The sequence below is a fragment of the Anas acuta genome, chromosome 4 (genome assembly GCF_963932015.1).
Source record: "Anas acuta chromosome 4, bAnaAcu1.1, whole genome shotgun sequence".
NCBI classification, from domain to species: domain Eukaryota; kingdom Metazoa; phylum Chordata; class Aves; order Anseriformes; family Anatidae; genus Anas; species Anas acuta.
The window spans coordinates 43395678-43414785 of NC_088982.1; the positions used below are offsets into that span (position 1 = coordinate 43395678).

At 34.5% G+C, this 19108-nt stretch overlaps 1 protein-coding gene across 3 annotated transcripts in view; it reads right to left on the bottom strand.

Moving 5' to 3' along the window:
• Positions 1-322: 322 nt before the first annotated feature.
• LRBA (LPS responsive beige-like anchor protein) overlaps positions 323-19108 on the bottom strand; it is a 391035-nt gene continuing 372249 nt past the window's right edge. For all 3 annotated transcript variants that reach the window (XM_068680931.1, XM_068680932.1, XM_068680930.1), the window contains exons 54-57: positions 12071-12172; positions 10596-10810; positions 4128-4279; positions 323-1885 (exon numbers count right to left, since the gene is read on the bottom strand). In XM_068680931.1, coding sequence (XP_068537032.1) covers positions 1795-1885; positions 4128-4279; positions 10596-10810; positions 12071-12172 — 560 coding nt within the window. In that variant the 3' untranslated portion in view covers positions 323-1794. The remainder of the gene's footprint in view (positions 1886-4127; positions 4280-10595; positions 10811-12070; positions 12173-19108) is intronic.

The window sequence follows — 19108 nt, forward strand, 5'->3', positions numbered from 1 at the left end:
AGAGGGCATGAGAGTTGTTGAACTTAGGGAAACACAAAATACAAGTTTTGCATAACAAATCCTATTCCTCAGTATACCTGGCACTTACCACAGCCGTAACTATAGCCTTCGCTTAATCAGATCATTCCTCTGCTACACAAAACTTATAAACGTAACTGTACCAATACCACCATAACAGTTTAAAAATGTAGAGAGCACAGAAAACTTAGTCACCGTCGCATAAACAGCAAGAATACTTGTTAATGCATTAGCCATAGCACTTGTTTTCCACGTTGTGAATATACTTTGAGTCACAAGAACCCAATACACCCCACCAAAGCTCTCAATTAGAAATGTAATTTTATTTAATTTTTTCACTCAAACTGAATTTTCTCATTCCAAATCTTTACTTAAAGAGATAGTAGCTAAATGCTTAGAAAAACAGGAACTGCTCTAATAGGCAGCTAGAGAAACGTATGTATCGATACAGACGGAATGTAAATTTCAACTCATAGATCACAACATACAAAGAAGATTTTTATGCAATACAGACTTACAAAACAATAACAGTTCTTTTCACAAATATTTTCACAGAGTTCTGCACAGCAATCTTGTAGAAAAGTAGATTTGTGCAACACCAAAATAACTTATTGTTCCTTAGTATAAATATTTTTTTTTTCATTTCCTAAAAGAAAGAGAGCATTTCATATGATTGGACAGGATCTGACTGGATTTGGTGATAGCAAAATATAAAAGATGTTCCTGCCGTACACAGAAAAGGAATATGGTGTGTGCTACAGTATTGCAGGAGTCAGTTGTGGAAAAATGAGAATAGCCTGCAAGTCTAGTGCTTCTGCTGTTGTATAGAGGCTGAGCACCAGCAAACATCTGCCTTTTTAGTGCTTTCACAGTCAAACAGCAGAAATGTGCTTTGGTACTTGCACCTATTAAAAAAAAACAAAACAAAACAAAACAAACAAAAAAAAAAAAACCTGCCTCTGCAGGTTCCTAATTTGAGTTTAAAGTTTCCAAATAACCTTTCTGATTTTGAGGAACAATCCACATTTTGGTGTGCTTTGAAAGAGATGCCAAGTAAAAACTAGGAGGATTCACACTTGATGTAACACAAACTCCGTTGCTGATTTCTCTCTCTTAACTGCACAAAGCATACAACTAAAAAAGAACTAATTGTCTAGGCCTAGAAACATGCTTGAATAGTAACATTGATGGAAACAATTTTCAAAATTTAAAATTACATTAACCATAATTTAAATATTACTATTGATTCCCAGAAACTTCAGTGCTGTTGTAGTACAATCATTTGGAAAAGTACAAGACAAAGTGTAGTACAGATAGTACAGATTAAAATTCCCCAAACATCACAATTCATTTCCAGTATGCTAAAATCATATATTCTTCAAGGTTATAGGTAAAGCTTCAGGTGGAAAATTCATTTCTTCATGGTACAGCTAAAACATGAGTTTTAACCATCTTTAATTTAGGTTTCTTTTACATACAGGGATCAAAATAGACTTTTCATTATGACTAAAAATATAGATTTTTAACTACAGAACCCAGCAGCCATTTTTCTGCTTCATTGCCCTTCCCCCAAAAAAGTCAAGCAAGGTCTACAAAAATAGCGATTAACTTTAAAAAATAGGTTGCTTCTCCCAGCAAATTTAAGTTACATTCAGATGGGATATAGCTATTTATAAGGAACAACGCTGTGGCAGGACACCAAGGGAGGCGTGCTATGGCCAGTCTCATTCTGACAACAGCTGCCCACATCAGTGCTAATCGTGGTCTCCGTGAAGATCAGTATCGGGTTTGATATTCATGATGCCAACGATTGAAATCATTGTAGAAAACCACTATGCTCCCAGATGCCATGCCAGTCAGTATACACCTAAGAAAAGCACAATATCACGTTAGTCAGCAGAGCACTGCACGGTCATGTGTATGAGCCAACACACCAATGGGTTATGCCAAGACAGGCACGAGGAGAAAGCTGGAGCTGGAAGGGCTTCACATGTCAGAAGAGTCCTTAGGGGCTTCAGGGGCTCCCAAAGACTTCAGCACGCTGGATTTAGCTAATACTGCCATCTGCACAAGCTCTGACAGAAGATTTATGGACCACAAAGCCTACCGAAACACCATGCAACGGTCTGGATGGTTGGCCTGAAGCTACAATTGACTCAAAAGTCACACGACAGAAGAGTTTACCAGCATCACTGTCCTGTAACCGGTTGAGATTTCCTGGGATTATTGTTTGGCTTGCTCGTTTGTTTTTGCAGCATATGGGAGTGGGATGAAGCACTGGTGAAGCAGCGAAGTGGAGAAGGTTTGGGAGATGTATTCACTTCAGTTTAGCCTTCCCCATTTAAGTTTTGCTCTATATGAAGTAATTGGATGTCAGCATAGGACACGTTAGTGTTGGGGTTTGAAAACAATTTGAAGGCTTCAATGGTTTTGAAAGTTCTTGAAAGCAATTGCTGTACTTTCCCACTGTGGTACTCTTTTTAAATTCCTTAACACTGGCCTACTACTAGAGACAATTTAGACCTATTTGAAAAGCCATGATGCTGGCAATAGCATACGATAACAAGTGCTTCTGTATTGTGATTTCTACTGTTTCATATTAAAGTTTTATGAAAATCAAGAGCATGAGGAAATACAAAACTCTGGCATTTTGAAAAAAAAAAAAACACACTTCAGAATGAAAAATAAATATTCAGAAGGAAAAGCTGCAATTTTTCCTTCAAAACAAAGATGAAATATGAGATCATTAAAACATTGCATTTTGATAATGTCACTACTTCATTTCAATAGAACCATTTTGACTGTTTTTGTATTAGGTTAAAACCTTTCTTACACACAGTCTGTCAAACATATACATTCATGCACACCAAATAAATTAAATCCTCTTCTGCATTTCTGTCTTCAAACCCAAAGTGAATTGGTTCCTGACTCGAGCACATGGATACATTTATAGATGTCCATATTAAATTTCAATTTATTGACATGCGAACATTTTGTTGACATGCTATTATAATTACCATTTATAGATTCTCTAAATGCAAAACTGTATACATATTCAGGGGTCTAAAATTCAACAGCTGTAACGCAAGCTTTTGAAATACTTTTCACAGCACTTTGTTTTTAATGGAACACTGATTTTTTTCCAAAATGCCTATAATCTCTAATTATGTTTAACAAGAAGTTGAATGTTTGATTGAAGTCCACAGATTTTGCTGACTTGTTTTTTTTTTAATAGCTCATTTCATGTAAGCATTAGAAATGCAGTCCAGGTGAAAAAAAAATATTTAAATATTTGCTACGGACTTCAGTGGAAAGTTAAGAATCTCAACAATATGCTTTACTATACAATGTAGACACTCCTAAGTGATCTAGAAGCTCAAGCCTCTTCGAAAAGCATACGGCAACTCCTCTAAGCATATACACCAAAACAAAACAAAAAATTCTCACCTGTGAGCAAGAAGGGTACAAATGAAATTGTAAACATGCCATAAAAAAAACAGTACTATTGTAATAAAAATACAAACATCTTTTAAGTATAGCAGCATTGGCAAGTGCAATGAAAAAACACAGTAAAAATATTATCTAATTGTCTTCAGTAGAAGAAATCTTTAAGGGGTGTCAGGATTTATATAGATAAAATCACTTCTCTAGAAATGAACATTAGTATTTGCTTTTACCAAAGTATGGATGTGTAGAAGGAATCTTATTGTGCAGCTCTTTTAACTGATCTATTTTTTACATGAAGAACTGGAATTAGGAATGTGATTTGTACCGTAAGTGAACAAAGAAACATGAAAAGCACATACATAACCTTCCACCTCCATCTGACCCATACTGTACATGCACAGGCCAATAATTCAACCTATTTGGAAAGTCTGCCAAAGTAAGACTTCTTAAATATCTCTTCACTCCCTGCAAGATCTGAAATACTCAAAAAGATTATCTGCCCTAAATATGACATTCCAGAAAGAAACTTATGAAAGTACAGAATTCTCAAGATAACCATCAGGATCTGAAATCCACAGAATATCAGAAGCAAAACAAAAATATAATTTCACTGTAAAAATATATTTTCTGAAATTCACATGAACACCAGACTTTGCTCTAACCTTTGGTCATATGACAGGGCCATGGATCGGATTCCAGCATCACACCCTGGGTAAGCAAAAAGCTGCTTGAGGTCCCACATCTGCCATACCATGACAACGCCATTGTCTCCACCTGTAAGCAGGTACTGTCCATCTCGACTCAGTTGGATTGCCTAAGGGGAAATCACAGATATTTGTTGGTAAATATATGTTGCTTTTGTTCCCCCTCTCACACTTTCATAAACAAAGTTTTATGTTGACAGCTGGGTGTCTAAGGAGATTTGATATCAATGCAAGCTTTTGGGATACAACATCTTGTTATGTTATTCTACACAGAAATAGAACTACATGTAATGTTATGCACAATTATCTTTAATATGCTAGACGGCATTACTTAAGTTTTACCTCACCTATGATTTATTCCATATTCCAAAGATGTACTATGAGGTCAACTAAAGAAATTTACTCTTCTAATTGGATACATTTACAAGATCCAGCAGCACTGGCATAAAATCTAGTACCTGACATTTCCCCAAATGTTTTTAATACTAGCCTAGCTGTAGCTGTCCTGTCTGGCAAAGGGCCAAATAACGAAGGGAACTAAAATGATACAAAAATAACAAGAATTAATTTCAACCAGCATTGTTACATTCCTGCCCTGGATTAGTAAGATTAGTAAGATCCACCCTTGTTAATGGGGACTGTGGTTCTTTTCAACATCTATCCTGAAACTGCCTGTAACAAATTCACTGGCTTATACCTGAATTTGCTTGTACCATGAGGACTGATGGCAAAGCTACATTTGAAATCTTAGTTTGGGATCCAGATCATGCTGAAGGATTGGACATCATTGGTTTTCAGAGGGAAGACTTCTTAAAACTGAAATTTACAATCTATTTTAATGTTTCTTATGTGCTATTGGAAAAATCATGACATATACTGAATACCTGGAAGAACAACATCTTTCCTCAGTTACCTGATGATGATACCACAATACTATCTGACATTAAGATGACTGCAAAGCATGAGAAATATTGCTTAAAGAGGAATTTTGTCACTTTAAACAAGCCAAAATGTTCAAAGAACTGTTCTTGAACTTTTATTAAAATGAAACATGCCTATGGGGTCACTGCTTTCTTCCACTAGTCTCTGACAAGTTTCTACATTCCCACCTCTACTTTTCTGTTCCTATTGCTCTTGCAAACACCCTTTTTGTTCTGTTCTTGACTCTATCCTTGATTCTGTTCTTCTTTCTCTTCTGCTCCCCCACCCCGATACCCCTTTCCCTTCCTCATCCAGGATCACTTCATCTCATTTTTGGTTATGGCAATTTTGCGCACCTTACTGTTGGGGTTGATCATTGCAGGGAAAAATGTGCACCTCCTGCACCCCTGGGCTGCAGACATCCAGTACTGAATGTAGATGCTAAGTAAGTATTGCCTACTGAATGCGTTTAACCTGAGACTTTTCAAAGATTTGTGCGTTGGATACATTTGGGCAGCTTTCCAACAAAACACAAATCCTTCACATCAGAGCTAATTCTTGATAAATTTCGGCCTCCTGACCCAAGGCAGGGAGCCACAAAACTTTTCAATAGAACAATGTAATCATGTAGGATATTCAGAGCAATGACTTTTAAATTCTAAACAAACACATTTGTCCAACCACAACCATGCTCTACGAATTGGTTGGTCCATTTTAAAGCCTTGTCAGCGAAAGGCAAGGAAATCACCTGAAGATGATAGTCTACAAGGAAAATTCCAGCTCAAAGGTTTAAACTTAGGAAATAGCAGAAAGAACTTAAGGCAGGGTCTTCCAAACATATCCCTTTGTGTCGAAGTCAGTAAGTATTTTGGCACTTGCAATCTCTGCTTCTACAGACTTTCAATGTGCAAAACTTACACTGTGCTTTTAAATTCCTGAGGAAGAGGAAGTCACTGGCTTTTTAATATACTGACTATAGAGTGCATGCACCACAAAACCAGGAGAAATTAAAAGACAAAGATGTTTCATTCATGCAACATTAAAGTGTTTATACAGACTGCTGACAAGCCTAGAAACCAAAATAAACAGTCTATATAAGATACTGCTTTGTGAACAGCAATAATTGAAGTCAGACATACTGCGTATCTGTATTTTTTGTATTGCTGTACTCTATTACTGCAATGTTAAATACATCCTTTAAGAATTATATGATGTACAATACTTACATTAAGATAGAGTTTCTATAGGTGACTTTTGTATTATCAGTTTTGAGTGTTTACTGCAACAATTCCCAAGTAATCAGAATGAATCACATTGACAAGATTTTATTTCATACAATAACTTTAAGATGAATATAATTCAAATACAAACATATACTGTAAACAAAATACAGTGATAACACTGAAATAAGTAGATGATAAACCTATTCCATCCATGTTTTGAATTAACATAACAACACATACATGCAAATCTAGAAACAATCAAGCAGAATATGACTTTCATTCAACCATTTCTAACTATGGAAAACTGAATACTAACCCAGGTTAGAGCTGAGTAGGCTAAGCTGAACTTTCTCTCCCCAAAAACAAATGCTCCCACCACAATTCTGTGATCATTTCTGTCAGCCTACAAAAATACACTAAACACCTCCCAAAGTGTAGCCCCAAGGAGCTTGAAAATTAATTTAGACACTCTAACAAGAGCGTAACAACTCAATGTTCACTCTTTCTGGTGTAGAAAAACTTAAGAGAAGACCATGAAAACTATCTAGAACTTGTATGCACTGAGTAGAGGATCATGAGATCTAACATACTCAATACAATTATTAAAAAGATTATTCATTAGAAGCAAAAATCAATATAGGGTGGCTTTTTTTCCTTAATAGCAATGGCAGTCTCCTAAGGGTATTTTCAAACTGCAATGAAGACTGTGACAAATAATTATTTGCTACACTTATAAAATTCAGCTGATGAAAATCCATTAACCTTCTGGTCATGGTTCACTTGAATTTTATACTTGAGGCTTTTACTGAAGAAATGCTATATTAAAAGGCAAATTAAAGCCATTAATCTTTAACTCTTCCACTACCTGCATAATGCAGTGTTTTTTGTGATCTTTTGATTAAATAAAGTATAGGCTTTGAACCCTTATTTATACCTATGCAATTTTACTAAGTCATTGGCTTGTCAGGAAGACAAGATGTTGATTTATTTATTTTTATTGTTCACTAATAAATATATCAGCCACTTGCCTGCCTCTGTATATACATGAATGAAGGAATGAATGAAAGAAAAAGGTCACACTGTCAACATTTCAGTTTCATGACATGCCCTTCAAGATTTAACAAAAGAAAGGATGCTTTTACTCCCAAGTACTCAAACTGGTATAGAAGACATGAATCAATTTTACTGTTCTGCTTTTCCCCAGTGTCATTTATCTGTGGTTCTGCTAGGTATGAAAGTGAAACAACTCTGCAACTAATCGCTCTCACGACATGAGGTTCAGACTCTCAAATAATCCCCAAAGTACACAATTTCAGCAGTGCTCTAAAAGCTGCATTTCTGACTTGTGTTTCCTTGGAAAGTCTCAAAACTTTGCACAAATCCTTTAACATTTCAGATTTTTTGAAAGGCAGTACTTCGTAAAAAGGCAGAACTGACACTGTGACAGCCCTGGCTTACAGCAGCAGGAGTCTTGTGGGCACTTCCACATTTCAAAACAGACTCAGGAAAGGAAAATAAATTGGTTCCTCTGGGTGAAACAGCATACAGCCTTTGTTTAGGGTAAAATAACTTTACTTCTTAGAACAAGCAGACTATTTAGAGTTAAGTTATTCATTAAGATATCTAAACATTACATGGTAGACCTACTGCGATATGCCTAAGCTCCACTGAGCTATACAGTATGTAAAACAAAAACAGGTGGAAGGCATTGATTAGATTCTGAATTTCCCCAGAGTGTCTGAAATTTTTCTAGCAATTTTCTAAGACAGGACTATGAGAAAGAAAATTAGAATGTTGCTCCAAACATCATTATTGAAAACTGTTAATTTTGTCAATAATGTTCTGAAATGAAAGTCCAGAATGACATAGGCAAATATTACAGATTTCTAAACTCCTGACCTTTCCCTTCTCTTTTCTATTCTTCCAGAGCAAAAAGGAATGAAAAGTGTTTGTCTGCACAGCCCGTGGGTATGTACTTTTCATTTTAAATGCCCCTACTTTAATTACGCAGTTGCCACTTGCCTTCTAACATGATATAGTGCAGAAGCACTGGGAAAAAAAGGGTTGTAGCTTGTTTAAGCATAAAGCCCAACTGGGACCACTGGGAGAAAGGGAAAACAAAGCAAAACAAAACAAAAACAACCCCCTGTACATATGTAACTCTGGCCAACAGAGAGCGGAACTTCCATTGCCTCCAGCAAAATTCCCAAAGCTGTGGGTACTGACTGAAACACTACAGAAATTGTTTTAGCCAGCAATAGATTTTGAGATATTTTACAGATTTGCTTTCCTGGCTGACAACGTAATCACAACTGAAAGTGACAGATCATCAACGTTATTATTATAAAAAGAGAAAACACTGTGATATGTACTTGTTTTATGTAAAGAATTGGGCTGAAAAGTAGGCTGAATATATCAAAAGCAGTTGTACAAGGACAGCTAAAGGTCCAATTCAGAGAAATTAAGAAAGATTAAAAATTGAAGCAAGAATTTACATTAATTTGGAAAAATGGCCTGGGACAAAAATACACACTTTCCTACTTTATTTCCCCAGCCTCACATCTGCACTTGCAGCTGCCATAGCATTCAAAGACTGTATGCCCTCTCATCTACTGCAGAACAGCACTCTCATTATGGAAAAGAGACCTACACAGAGAGTAATTTCTGCATATTCTACTACCACTGCACCTGAAATTTGGAAAAACACAAGGACGTTGGATTAATAGAATACATTACACAACAATGCTTTAGAAGGTTTTAAGTGGAATACAGTGCACTACACTGGAGACTTCCGTGGTAATGGAGCATTTACTCTAATATAAGTTGTAAAATGGAAATAATGAAAACCAAAATTCTTTCGAATATATTGGCATGTTCTTACATCTTAATAATATGATCAGAGTCAAGAACAGATGCAAATTTAAAAATGCTCACAACTTTGCCCAACATATGAAACAAAAATCTACAATTCTGTAGAAAGAGCATGAGGACAAAGTGAAATTTTCTTCCTGAAACAACTAATCCAAAAAAGAGCAGAAGCCTTTGAGAGTTTTCAGCTCAGGACAAGACTGGAAATCTCAGCAGCTGATTTGCTGGGTTCTTCCATCAGATTTTGGGAAGTCAGCTTGGAGGTGTAGAACAACAGCAGAAGTGCCCTTTGACTGATGTTAAATCATCAAATAGTTTTAAATAAGAAACACTTTTTTACTGTGAGGTTGACTGAGTGCTGGCACAGGTTGCCCAGACAGGCTGTGGAATATCAATCTTTGGAGACACTCAAAACCCACCTGGACAAGGTCTTGGGCAATCTGCTCTACGTGGCCCTGCTTGAGCTGGGGAATTAGACCAGAGGTCCCTTCCAACCTCAACCATTCTCTGATTCAGTGTCCCTCATACCATGACAACTAGTATACAGACCATAATTTCAGATAACTCAGGTAGCCTGAATGCTGACCCAGCAATGTGGTCTCACTTCATGTCTTTGTTGCATTCTGTAGCTTTCTACCAGATTTGATAATGCTTGTTCATTTTCTTTTTAGTTTCTTCTTCCTTTCAAAATGCAATTTCCTTTTTCATTTTCATTGTGGTAATGCTGGTTCATTTTCTTCCCCTCTCTTCTCTTCCATTCCCTTTTGTCCTTAGTCAAAGTGGTAATATTTTTGTTTCAAGGAAGGGATTCTTTTGACATTTCTGCTTCACTGCAGCATAGCTGCCAGGTTCTGCTCTGCTTCATAGGTACTATTTCATAGGAACTGTCAAAAGATCTGCATTTTGTATTACCAAATAATTTCCATAAATCCATAAGCTTAAAATACCTCCTGCATAGTTTTGGACTTGCTCCATGTCTCTTGCAGCTAAAGACGTGGAAGCTGGCTGCCTGGTCAGCAAATGCTAAAGACACTTTTAAGAGCTAAAGAGTTGAAATATAGACATGTGCCTATAAACTTCCTGTAGCTCAGCACAACACGTGCTATCTCAAGCTAAGATGAAGGATTGTAGACAGAGATGCCAGAAAAGGGCAACTTCCAAAATAGCACGTCCAACAACCTCCTCTCTTTAGACTCGAAACTAAAGAAATAGCCTGACTTTTGATCAGCAATTAGTAATATTTGTATTCTTCTGTTCAAGGAAATGTTTCTTACTATATGAACAAAGTTATTCTAAAATAAAAATAATACTTCTATGGCCTGGCTATGGAAAGCAGCTCCACACAACTCTAGAACTGATAGCTTCTCCTGATACAAGAACTGACAGTCCTTTGCTAACATTTGAGTACACTCACCTTGATCTTGTCATCTGTTTCCATAGTGGCTTGAAGTCTCCCATTCACGCTGAATACACAAAAGAGGCCATTTTCATAATATATTACACATTGGCCTTCTCTTGAAGCTTGAATAAGTTTTGGTCTCAGGCAATTTTCAGGACCTTCTAATGTTTCAGGACCTTCTAATGTCCTCAGCAGATCTCCATTCATAGAATGTATGAGACATGGTCCTTCTATGAGACAGAATAAAAACTCTAGATATTCATTCACATACTCATTTAAAGATATAAATATATTATTACTATTACTATTACTATTACTATTACTATTATTATTATTATTATTATTATATAAAATAATTAGCAATGGATTCTATGTAAGTAATTGCTATTAGAATACATCGTAATACATTGCTATTAGAATACATTGTAATGATTTTTATCATGTTTAAGTGGAAAGTCTGAGAATTTAAGGGTGACAGAGTAAAATGAACAGCTAATGCTTTACGAGTTTTGTATTAAGGTATTTTAGAACACTTAAAAAACCTAGTTAGAGACCTAACTGAGATTTTATTTTGTGGATTTCCTTTTAGAATTAGTAGTAGTTAATTCCAAGAGCACAAAAATAAATGTACTGAATCCTAATATGAGATTAGCAAAATCTACAAAATACATTTTATATGTATACATAATATAACAAGACAGAGTTAAGTGTAATGAATTTACACATGTATGCACTCTGAAAGAACATTTTCTCATATTAAGATTTTTAACCCATGTATGATTCATTAATTATTTGCTTGTTAATATATTCAGACAAATAATTGATTTGCATGTAAGCCACAAGTGTTCACATGCATAAAACAGAAACACAAACAGGTGCATACAGTAAGTACACCCAACTTATTTGAAAAGGGGCTTCAGAGTAGATATTTTGGAAACAGTAAACCAGAGAGATCCTAGTTCTAAGAAATTTCAAGTTTAAAAATGAGAGCTTGAGCAGAATTGCTACAAATTTTAGTTGGGAGTTATGTATACACCCTTCATCAAACAAACAACACAGCACATTCACTTTCTCCTGGAACTAATTCTTGCTTTCCTTTATGAGAAGTTATCCATAAGGAAAAGAAAGCCAACTGCAGTAATACATTTTTCACCTTCCTGGCAGTCAAGAGCTGGATCTGACTGTATGCTATATGCAATTACACTGGATAAGCAAACAAAAAGAAATTATAATCAGTACACTAGAACAGGGAAACTGATGTGGTTGCCTCTTCTTGTAGATGTCTGAAAAAAACACTCAGTTTTACTATGTTTAAAAAGAGGTTTCAAATTCACTTGAATTCTGTAGCAAGGTTAAAAATAACCTTCTGTAAACAAAGTTAAATATAAAACCACTCTAAAGTTAATAAATTCTGTCACTTCAGACTATATTCCTTTTTGCATTAGGATTACAGCTTTATGAATAGAAAGAAATGCCAACAGCTTCCTTACCTTTTGAACCACTTATTACCAAACCAAGTTCAGCACAAATGGTAGCACAGGTGATCTCATAGTCGTGTCCTGTCAAAATAGCTCGAGGAGTTGCAATATCACCTTCAATGAAAAGACAATAAAAGCGATCCTTGGTTACAATCTGTTTTCAAAATTACCACTTCCAATCACTGAAGCATCTTCAGTTTCCTCGTCTGTGGAGTTCACGTTCCCTACAAATCACTTCTATGCTGCTGTTTGCATTTGCTTGTTTTGTACTCATATCTGTGTAGTACGGTGGTACTCATATCTACGTAGTACGGTGGAAATATGCTACAGGAGCTCAGCTTCTGCTTTTACTAATGCACATTCATGTGAAAGTCAGGTGTGGAGTAAAAAACAGCACAAGCTGGAGAATACATACTTGCATTTTCCCTTCACACCCTCCATCTCCTCCTCTACCTTTGTTGTGGAGAAAGAGACCTAATTTGATTACAAAATCTTATAGTAGTAGTAAGTAAAGACAGGCATCACTGTGACAAGTATTGAGATGAGGCACCTAAAATGCCCCAAGATGAAGAAAAACAAGCAGTGGACAGTTTTATTTTAATCTAGCAACAGTGTTGAAACTTCAGACTGATGTCCGAGTTCCTTGTAAAATGTGGGGCTTGGGATACACTCAGTATGAATTTCTGACTACCACTGGTCCTATTAGACAGTTCCCTGCAACAATAACAAGCATACAAAACTCTTTTTCCAAGATTCTCTTTGTAATTAAACATACGCTGATTCCAGAAGGAAAAAGAAATTGTATAAATGGCACATATGAATGAATAAAATTTAGTATTCTCCAGAATACAAAGACACAAAAAGGGTAAGGAAATGCTATAAAGCTCTTTAAATAATTTTATACTTTCACTCACAAGTCACTGTCTGCACCACCTTCATTTAGAATGCTAGCATTTCACAGAAAGCACATATTATTCTTGTATTACTGTATAATTATTTTATTCGTAGGATTTCATGAAGCATACAAACTTTAAAGAATGGATCTTTGGCAATATTATCATGTAGTTTCAAAAAGGATTAGACCAGTATTTAAGCTCCAAGAAATACTTTCACTTCACAATAAATGATGATATGACTTCTGTGAGATGCCAAAAAGACAGTGGTAGTAGTAAAATTAAACTTTTTTTTATTATTATTTAAATAATTATTTCAAGAACAGGTGATGGTTTTGCAAAGGCAGAGAGTAATAATAGTGCCAACAGACTCCATTTGTTACTGACTCAGGAACACTCAAATTATATTTGAGGTTATAACTTCTGAAAAGATAAAAAAGAGCACAATGTCATTGATTTGTCCATGTAGAGCTTTAGCAGTACTAGCTATACTGGTTCTGTGTCTTGGAAATTATGCAAAATATTAAAACAGGTAGCTATTCAGACTGCTTGTGTACAGTGAGAGAGATCTGTGGAAAGCAGCATAGATTTCGGCATGCATATCTAAAGCCTTAGCTATTCTCAGTAGTTTACATTGTTAGTCAGACCATTTGCAACAATTCCCAGAGTGTCCATGCAGCTGCCACATTCAAATTGCTTTTTAGAAAAGGTCATAATCTATGACCAAGTACCAAATCAAGGATTTTGACCTTTCAAAATCTTATTTATTCTCCAGTCACTTTTATAATTTATATCTACAATACAAACTTTTGAAAAGTAAATAAATCTGTTTCTTCTTAGATATACACATGCTCGCTAAATATGTGTGTGTGTATATGAACACACACACACATATATGTATGTTATCAACATTTTAAGTCTGAAAATGCTTTGGAGCAACTCACTTAAATCTCCCTAATCTCTTAATAAATAATCAATAAAAGCTACTGCTTTTGTTTCATATAATGTTTTGCAAAACACACTCAAACCCAGGAAGTATGGCAGACAGTTCAGAAGCAAAGGAAAAACTCCCAACAAATTAGAAGCATAAGGGTAGACTTAACAACCTCTAGCTACTGCTCAGGTGACTGATTCTACAAATGTGCACAAACCTTTTTGAGAAAGTTTTCTCTATTGAACTCTCCTCACCTAAACATGAGACAGACACCCAAGAAGATTCATAAAAGAACACTGAGTAGGCAATCCACAAATTTGCACCTTTTGGGGAAAAAATGTAATAATAGCCATTACTGTAACAATTCAACTTCTTTGACCCAGTTCTTTCTCCCTGTTGTCCCGAAGACCTAAGCCAGGAGGGAGCTTCATGCATTTAAACCTTCTGTTAGTGTAGTTTCTTTTAGTTGAGCTACCTACATTAGCAAAATTTTAGCGTTCTGTGTTTTACTTTCTTTTGCATTCAGAAATCGCATTTAGCACATATTTCCACTAATCAGCAAGGAAATAAGCTAATTATATACTACACATGATAATGAAAAATTCTGGTTTTAAAACTTTTGAAATCAGAGAAGTTTTAAATGTACAATTTTGTAGTGGAAGTAATGAATATAAGATATTGGAGTTTGAAGGACTTGTTAGAAGCAATGCCTGAATGAAATGTTAGGAGGTGCAGATGAACAAAATCCTTACAGTAAACTTATTGCTTACAGCAACTTCATTACTGTAGGCTTTACCTGTGTTAGGCTGTTGGTAAATATAAGCCTAAAATGTAGGAGATAAGATTTTTAAAAAGTAGAAATTGAGCATATACTGAGCATATACATTTATCACAGTCCACAGAAAAGTAAAATTAGTAAGTAATGCCCTCAGTCTTTTTAGAATTTGGACTTGGCTTCAAACATAAAAGAGTACAAATCTACAGGTGGCAGGATCCACATTTCATAAATTATATCAGCTGTTTAATGAATTACATTTAAGAAATACTTTAATATAAAACAGAAATACAAGAAATCTCAACGGTATCTTTAAAGAAATTAGGACCTGAATAATACTGTAAAACAGGAGTCCTGTGAAAAGTCAGGCTGACTTCTTTGATAAGAATGTCAAGTATTTAGGGGTTTCCAAGCCTCTGATTTTCCAAATAATGGGGTCAACTTAAAAGCTGGTTGTAGAGCAGAACAGATTTCTTTAAAAGCTTTTAAACTGTTATTGCTTCAGAAGATTGTCATGGTTTTCAATAATGCAAAGAGAAAATTTTATTTTGTTGCTGGTTTAAGGGGCACCACTTCAAACTTTTCTGAATTGTTTTAGGGAACCGGCTTGCAGACCTTTTGAAAAGCTGGGGAAGTGACTTCAAAGGGAAAAGAGTCTTTGTCCGTTAAGCAGGTTTACGACCACTGATGCAAACCCTAACTAAGGACTGAAAAGAATACTCAGTGCATCTTTATGGAGATCCTTAAGGAAGATGAACAAGTCAAATGAGATTAAAGATAGTTCAAATCCTAGCACTAATAACCAAGACACAACAGTTTTACAGATGTGCTTTTCTCAGCATAGTATATAATAATATCCTTAATCTATACCGCTGCTGAATTGCTACTTGCAGTTGAATGCTGCAAGAATCTTAATGCCACATTCGCATTGCAGCTAATGTCATCAATGATTTATTTAAGTCATAGGAAGTACACATAAAGTTATTTCCCAGTAATGGACAGAATACTTTACCTTTACAGTAACCATTCAAATTATTTCAAAAGGACTCTCCTACATTTCAATAAATAATTTCTGCAAAGCTGTTTTCCCATAGAAAACCACTCTTCCTTAAGTGATTAAAGTACATTTTAAGTCATAAAACTCAAGCTTCAGAAGATAAAAGAACATCACATGATATCATGTCAGCTTATGGCGATATTTCAGTGTAAAAAAAAAAAAAGTTAAGCATTTACAAACTATGTTTCAAGGGGAACAGTGCAATTATGGCAAAATCAAAACTTTCTTATAGTTTAATGACATCCAGAAGAAGAAATGCCTTACTGAGTAACAAGAAATTGTTTTGTATTGCTGGGTCTTTTTCCACTATTTTTCAGCTTTAGTGATGCTACAAAAGAAAACTGAATCATGACATTTTAAATCCTTCAGCAGATTCCTACAAAGACCACTTTCTATGTGTTCAGTACTGAACCGTAGGAGCTGAGCCAAATACAGTAACTCATCCAAAGAAAAATGTTTCCAGAAAGAAAGAAAGAAAGAACGAACGAACGAAAGAAAGATCAAACTAGAGGTTGACAAAAAAACTTATCTCACAATAAAATATACAAGATACTCCTCCTACTGTTTTTGGTGAGATAGCATTATGCTATACAATAAAATATAAAATATTTGACTATGCTCTTTTTTACGTTTAATGCTGAGAAGACAGTTAATTATGATAAGTCACAGACAGCCAAACAGTAATTTCTAAATTATTATTCCATGATTGTAGAGGCTGTAGGGCACTTTTGAATGGCAAATTAATTAAGTGATTTTATGTCAATATAAAATCCTAATTAAATGAAGCTTCAGTTGACCAAACCACCTTTTTACCTACTTCTTGCTAAAACAAATGATTGAATACTTTCTCGGTAGGATATGTCAATGAAACCAAATTACAAATGAAAGAAGAACCTTCAAAAGGCATTTTATAAATACTGCATTTTTGGAAACTGTTTCATGACAAAAATTGAGGAAAACAAAAAGTTTGAAATAGATTTGAGAAGTAAAAATGTACTTACAGAATATATGACATTTGGACACAAGTGCTTTCAGTAAAATGTAAGGAAATCAAGAAAACTACTTTGCTGCTAGGCTTCTGTGTTAATTATATAGTGAGTTTCAGAGCTTAATTACATTAGTAATTATACTATCAAATTACATCAGTGATGACTATCAAATAATACAGAACTCTCTATATTAAAACTATTTATAAATCACACACAGTAAACACCTAAATAACAACCAACTGGTTAAAAAACATTTCACTGCTACAGAAAGGCTAGCTTTTTGATGGATGTGAGATCTTACTAAAGATTAAATATTTTTGAATATTTAAAATATTTATGAATATTTCAAATATTTTGGAAATATCTGACACTATTTTTCAAGTATTCCTAAAATTTCAGTTTCAATAATCTTTCCTTTGCAATTTGGATTTTTAACTTTTTTTTTTTTTTAATTATATGGGAACTTTATTGTTTTCCCATTCCTCATGACATTCCATCAGCATTTCCTCTCATTCCTTCATTTTTTTCTCTAACTCCTTCCCACCTGTTCAAACTTTTTACAACAAAAAGTACAACCTTATGCCTAGATGCAAGTTTTGTTTTTGCAAAAAGATATTTTCAACCGTAATTTCCTGATGAAAGGAAAAATATATTTGAATAACATATCATTCTATCCTGATACTGAATCCAAAGTCATAAGAAGTATAAACCCTATGCTATAGTGTTGTTCAGTAAAGAGAAAAATATTAAGTTTATCTTGTAGAATTAATTTCAGTGAATATAACACAGGGAAAACTTATTGTATACATTGTCATATTGTTCAAGTTACTAATACTTATACAGTCCTAATATAAGAAGTCTTCACACACATTTTATCAAGATAACAGGTTCACTGTGTCTCCAAAATAAACATAGTGAAGAAAATGATCTAAAAGGCCTTTGTGAATTGAATACACCAATTCAGATTTCAAAAAATCAATAATCCCCAGCCTCTCCATTCCTATACTCTGTGCAAAGCAAAGCTTTCTGGAACCAGTTCACTCTTCCTAGGGATTCATCTGCTGGAAGTCATTCAGCAGCACCCCCTCACTCCATACAGACCTTTTTGAAGCCCCCTGAAAGTATCTGCAGGTGAATATTCAGGGTCAGTCTACACTAATATTTTAATATTTGCACCATCCCAACTTCATAAACTGCTACTTAAATATCAGCTTTGAAGTTTTAAAATACTGTCATTTTTGTTTGAGAATGCTCTAAAGCAGCTTTATGAAGCAGTTCTTTTTTATTTATTTGTTCGTCCTTAAAAATCTGTTTTTCTTCATGTTTATAACTATTTGATTACCTACTGAGTCCAATACATTAGAAGACTAGAATAGAATAGAATAGAATAGAATAGAATAGAATAGAATAGAATAGAATAGAATAGAATAGAATAGAATAGAATAGAATAGAATAGAATAGAACCTCATCAAATAAGGGAAAAAAAATAAGCAACTATTTTACAGTGAAATAGTGCCTACTGCAGAATAGTTGTAAGAGAAAAGATATTTCACCATATGCTGAAACTGACTGCTAATTTGAAATGTATACAGTATTTCAAACTTTGATAAAAAATAATTTGAGATTAAAGGCTTCATATAAGAATTCAATTCAGTTGAGCAGTTATCAATGATTTCATTTTTGCTATTGAAATATATCAAAATAATTTATTTTTGTTTGAAAGAAGAAAAGTGTATCATTTCAAAATAATACTGTTCCATAACAGCAGGTATAAAAGCCTGTGCTCAAGATACTAGATTGCTTTGGTAAAGTTGATTTGAAACCAATGCACCATTTGTGTATTGAACTAGGTAGATTTTCCTTTTCATCTTTTTCACCTTTTCATACTGATGTCACTAGGAATACTGATGGCAAACACTAGGTTCAGAGCATACATACATTAGTTGTCTTTTTAAAATTATTTATTTCAAAACAGATATTTTTTCAATGAAGCAGGCCATAATCCTAATTACATACAGTATTACTCGGTGGAGTAATCCTTACTTGTGTGATGCTAGCATTAATAGACATTAGATCCAGAAAAAATTACAAATTAGTTTCTGGTCCAGGTCAGAATGATCGTACTGATCATACTTTTTTTTTTTTTTTTTTTTTTACAACATTTAAGCTGGTCATGAACATTCTAAAATATTATATCCTAGACTATAAATTATTACTTCTGCATTACTCTTTCTCTTATTTGGTATAGACTTAGAATTGAATGCTCATATTTCCCAGCAACCAAACAAGGTAAATAAATGTGATATATTAGTACATCATCCCACCACTATGCATATGGTGCACATTAAGGTTGTATTCATTTACCATATGAATATAATTCCTTTTACCACATCAACTATTAG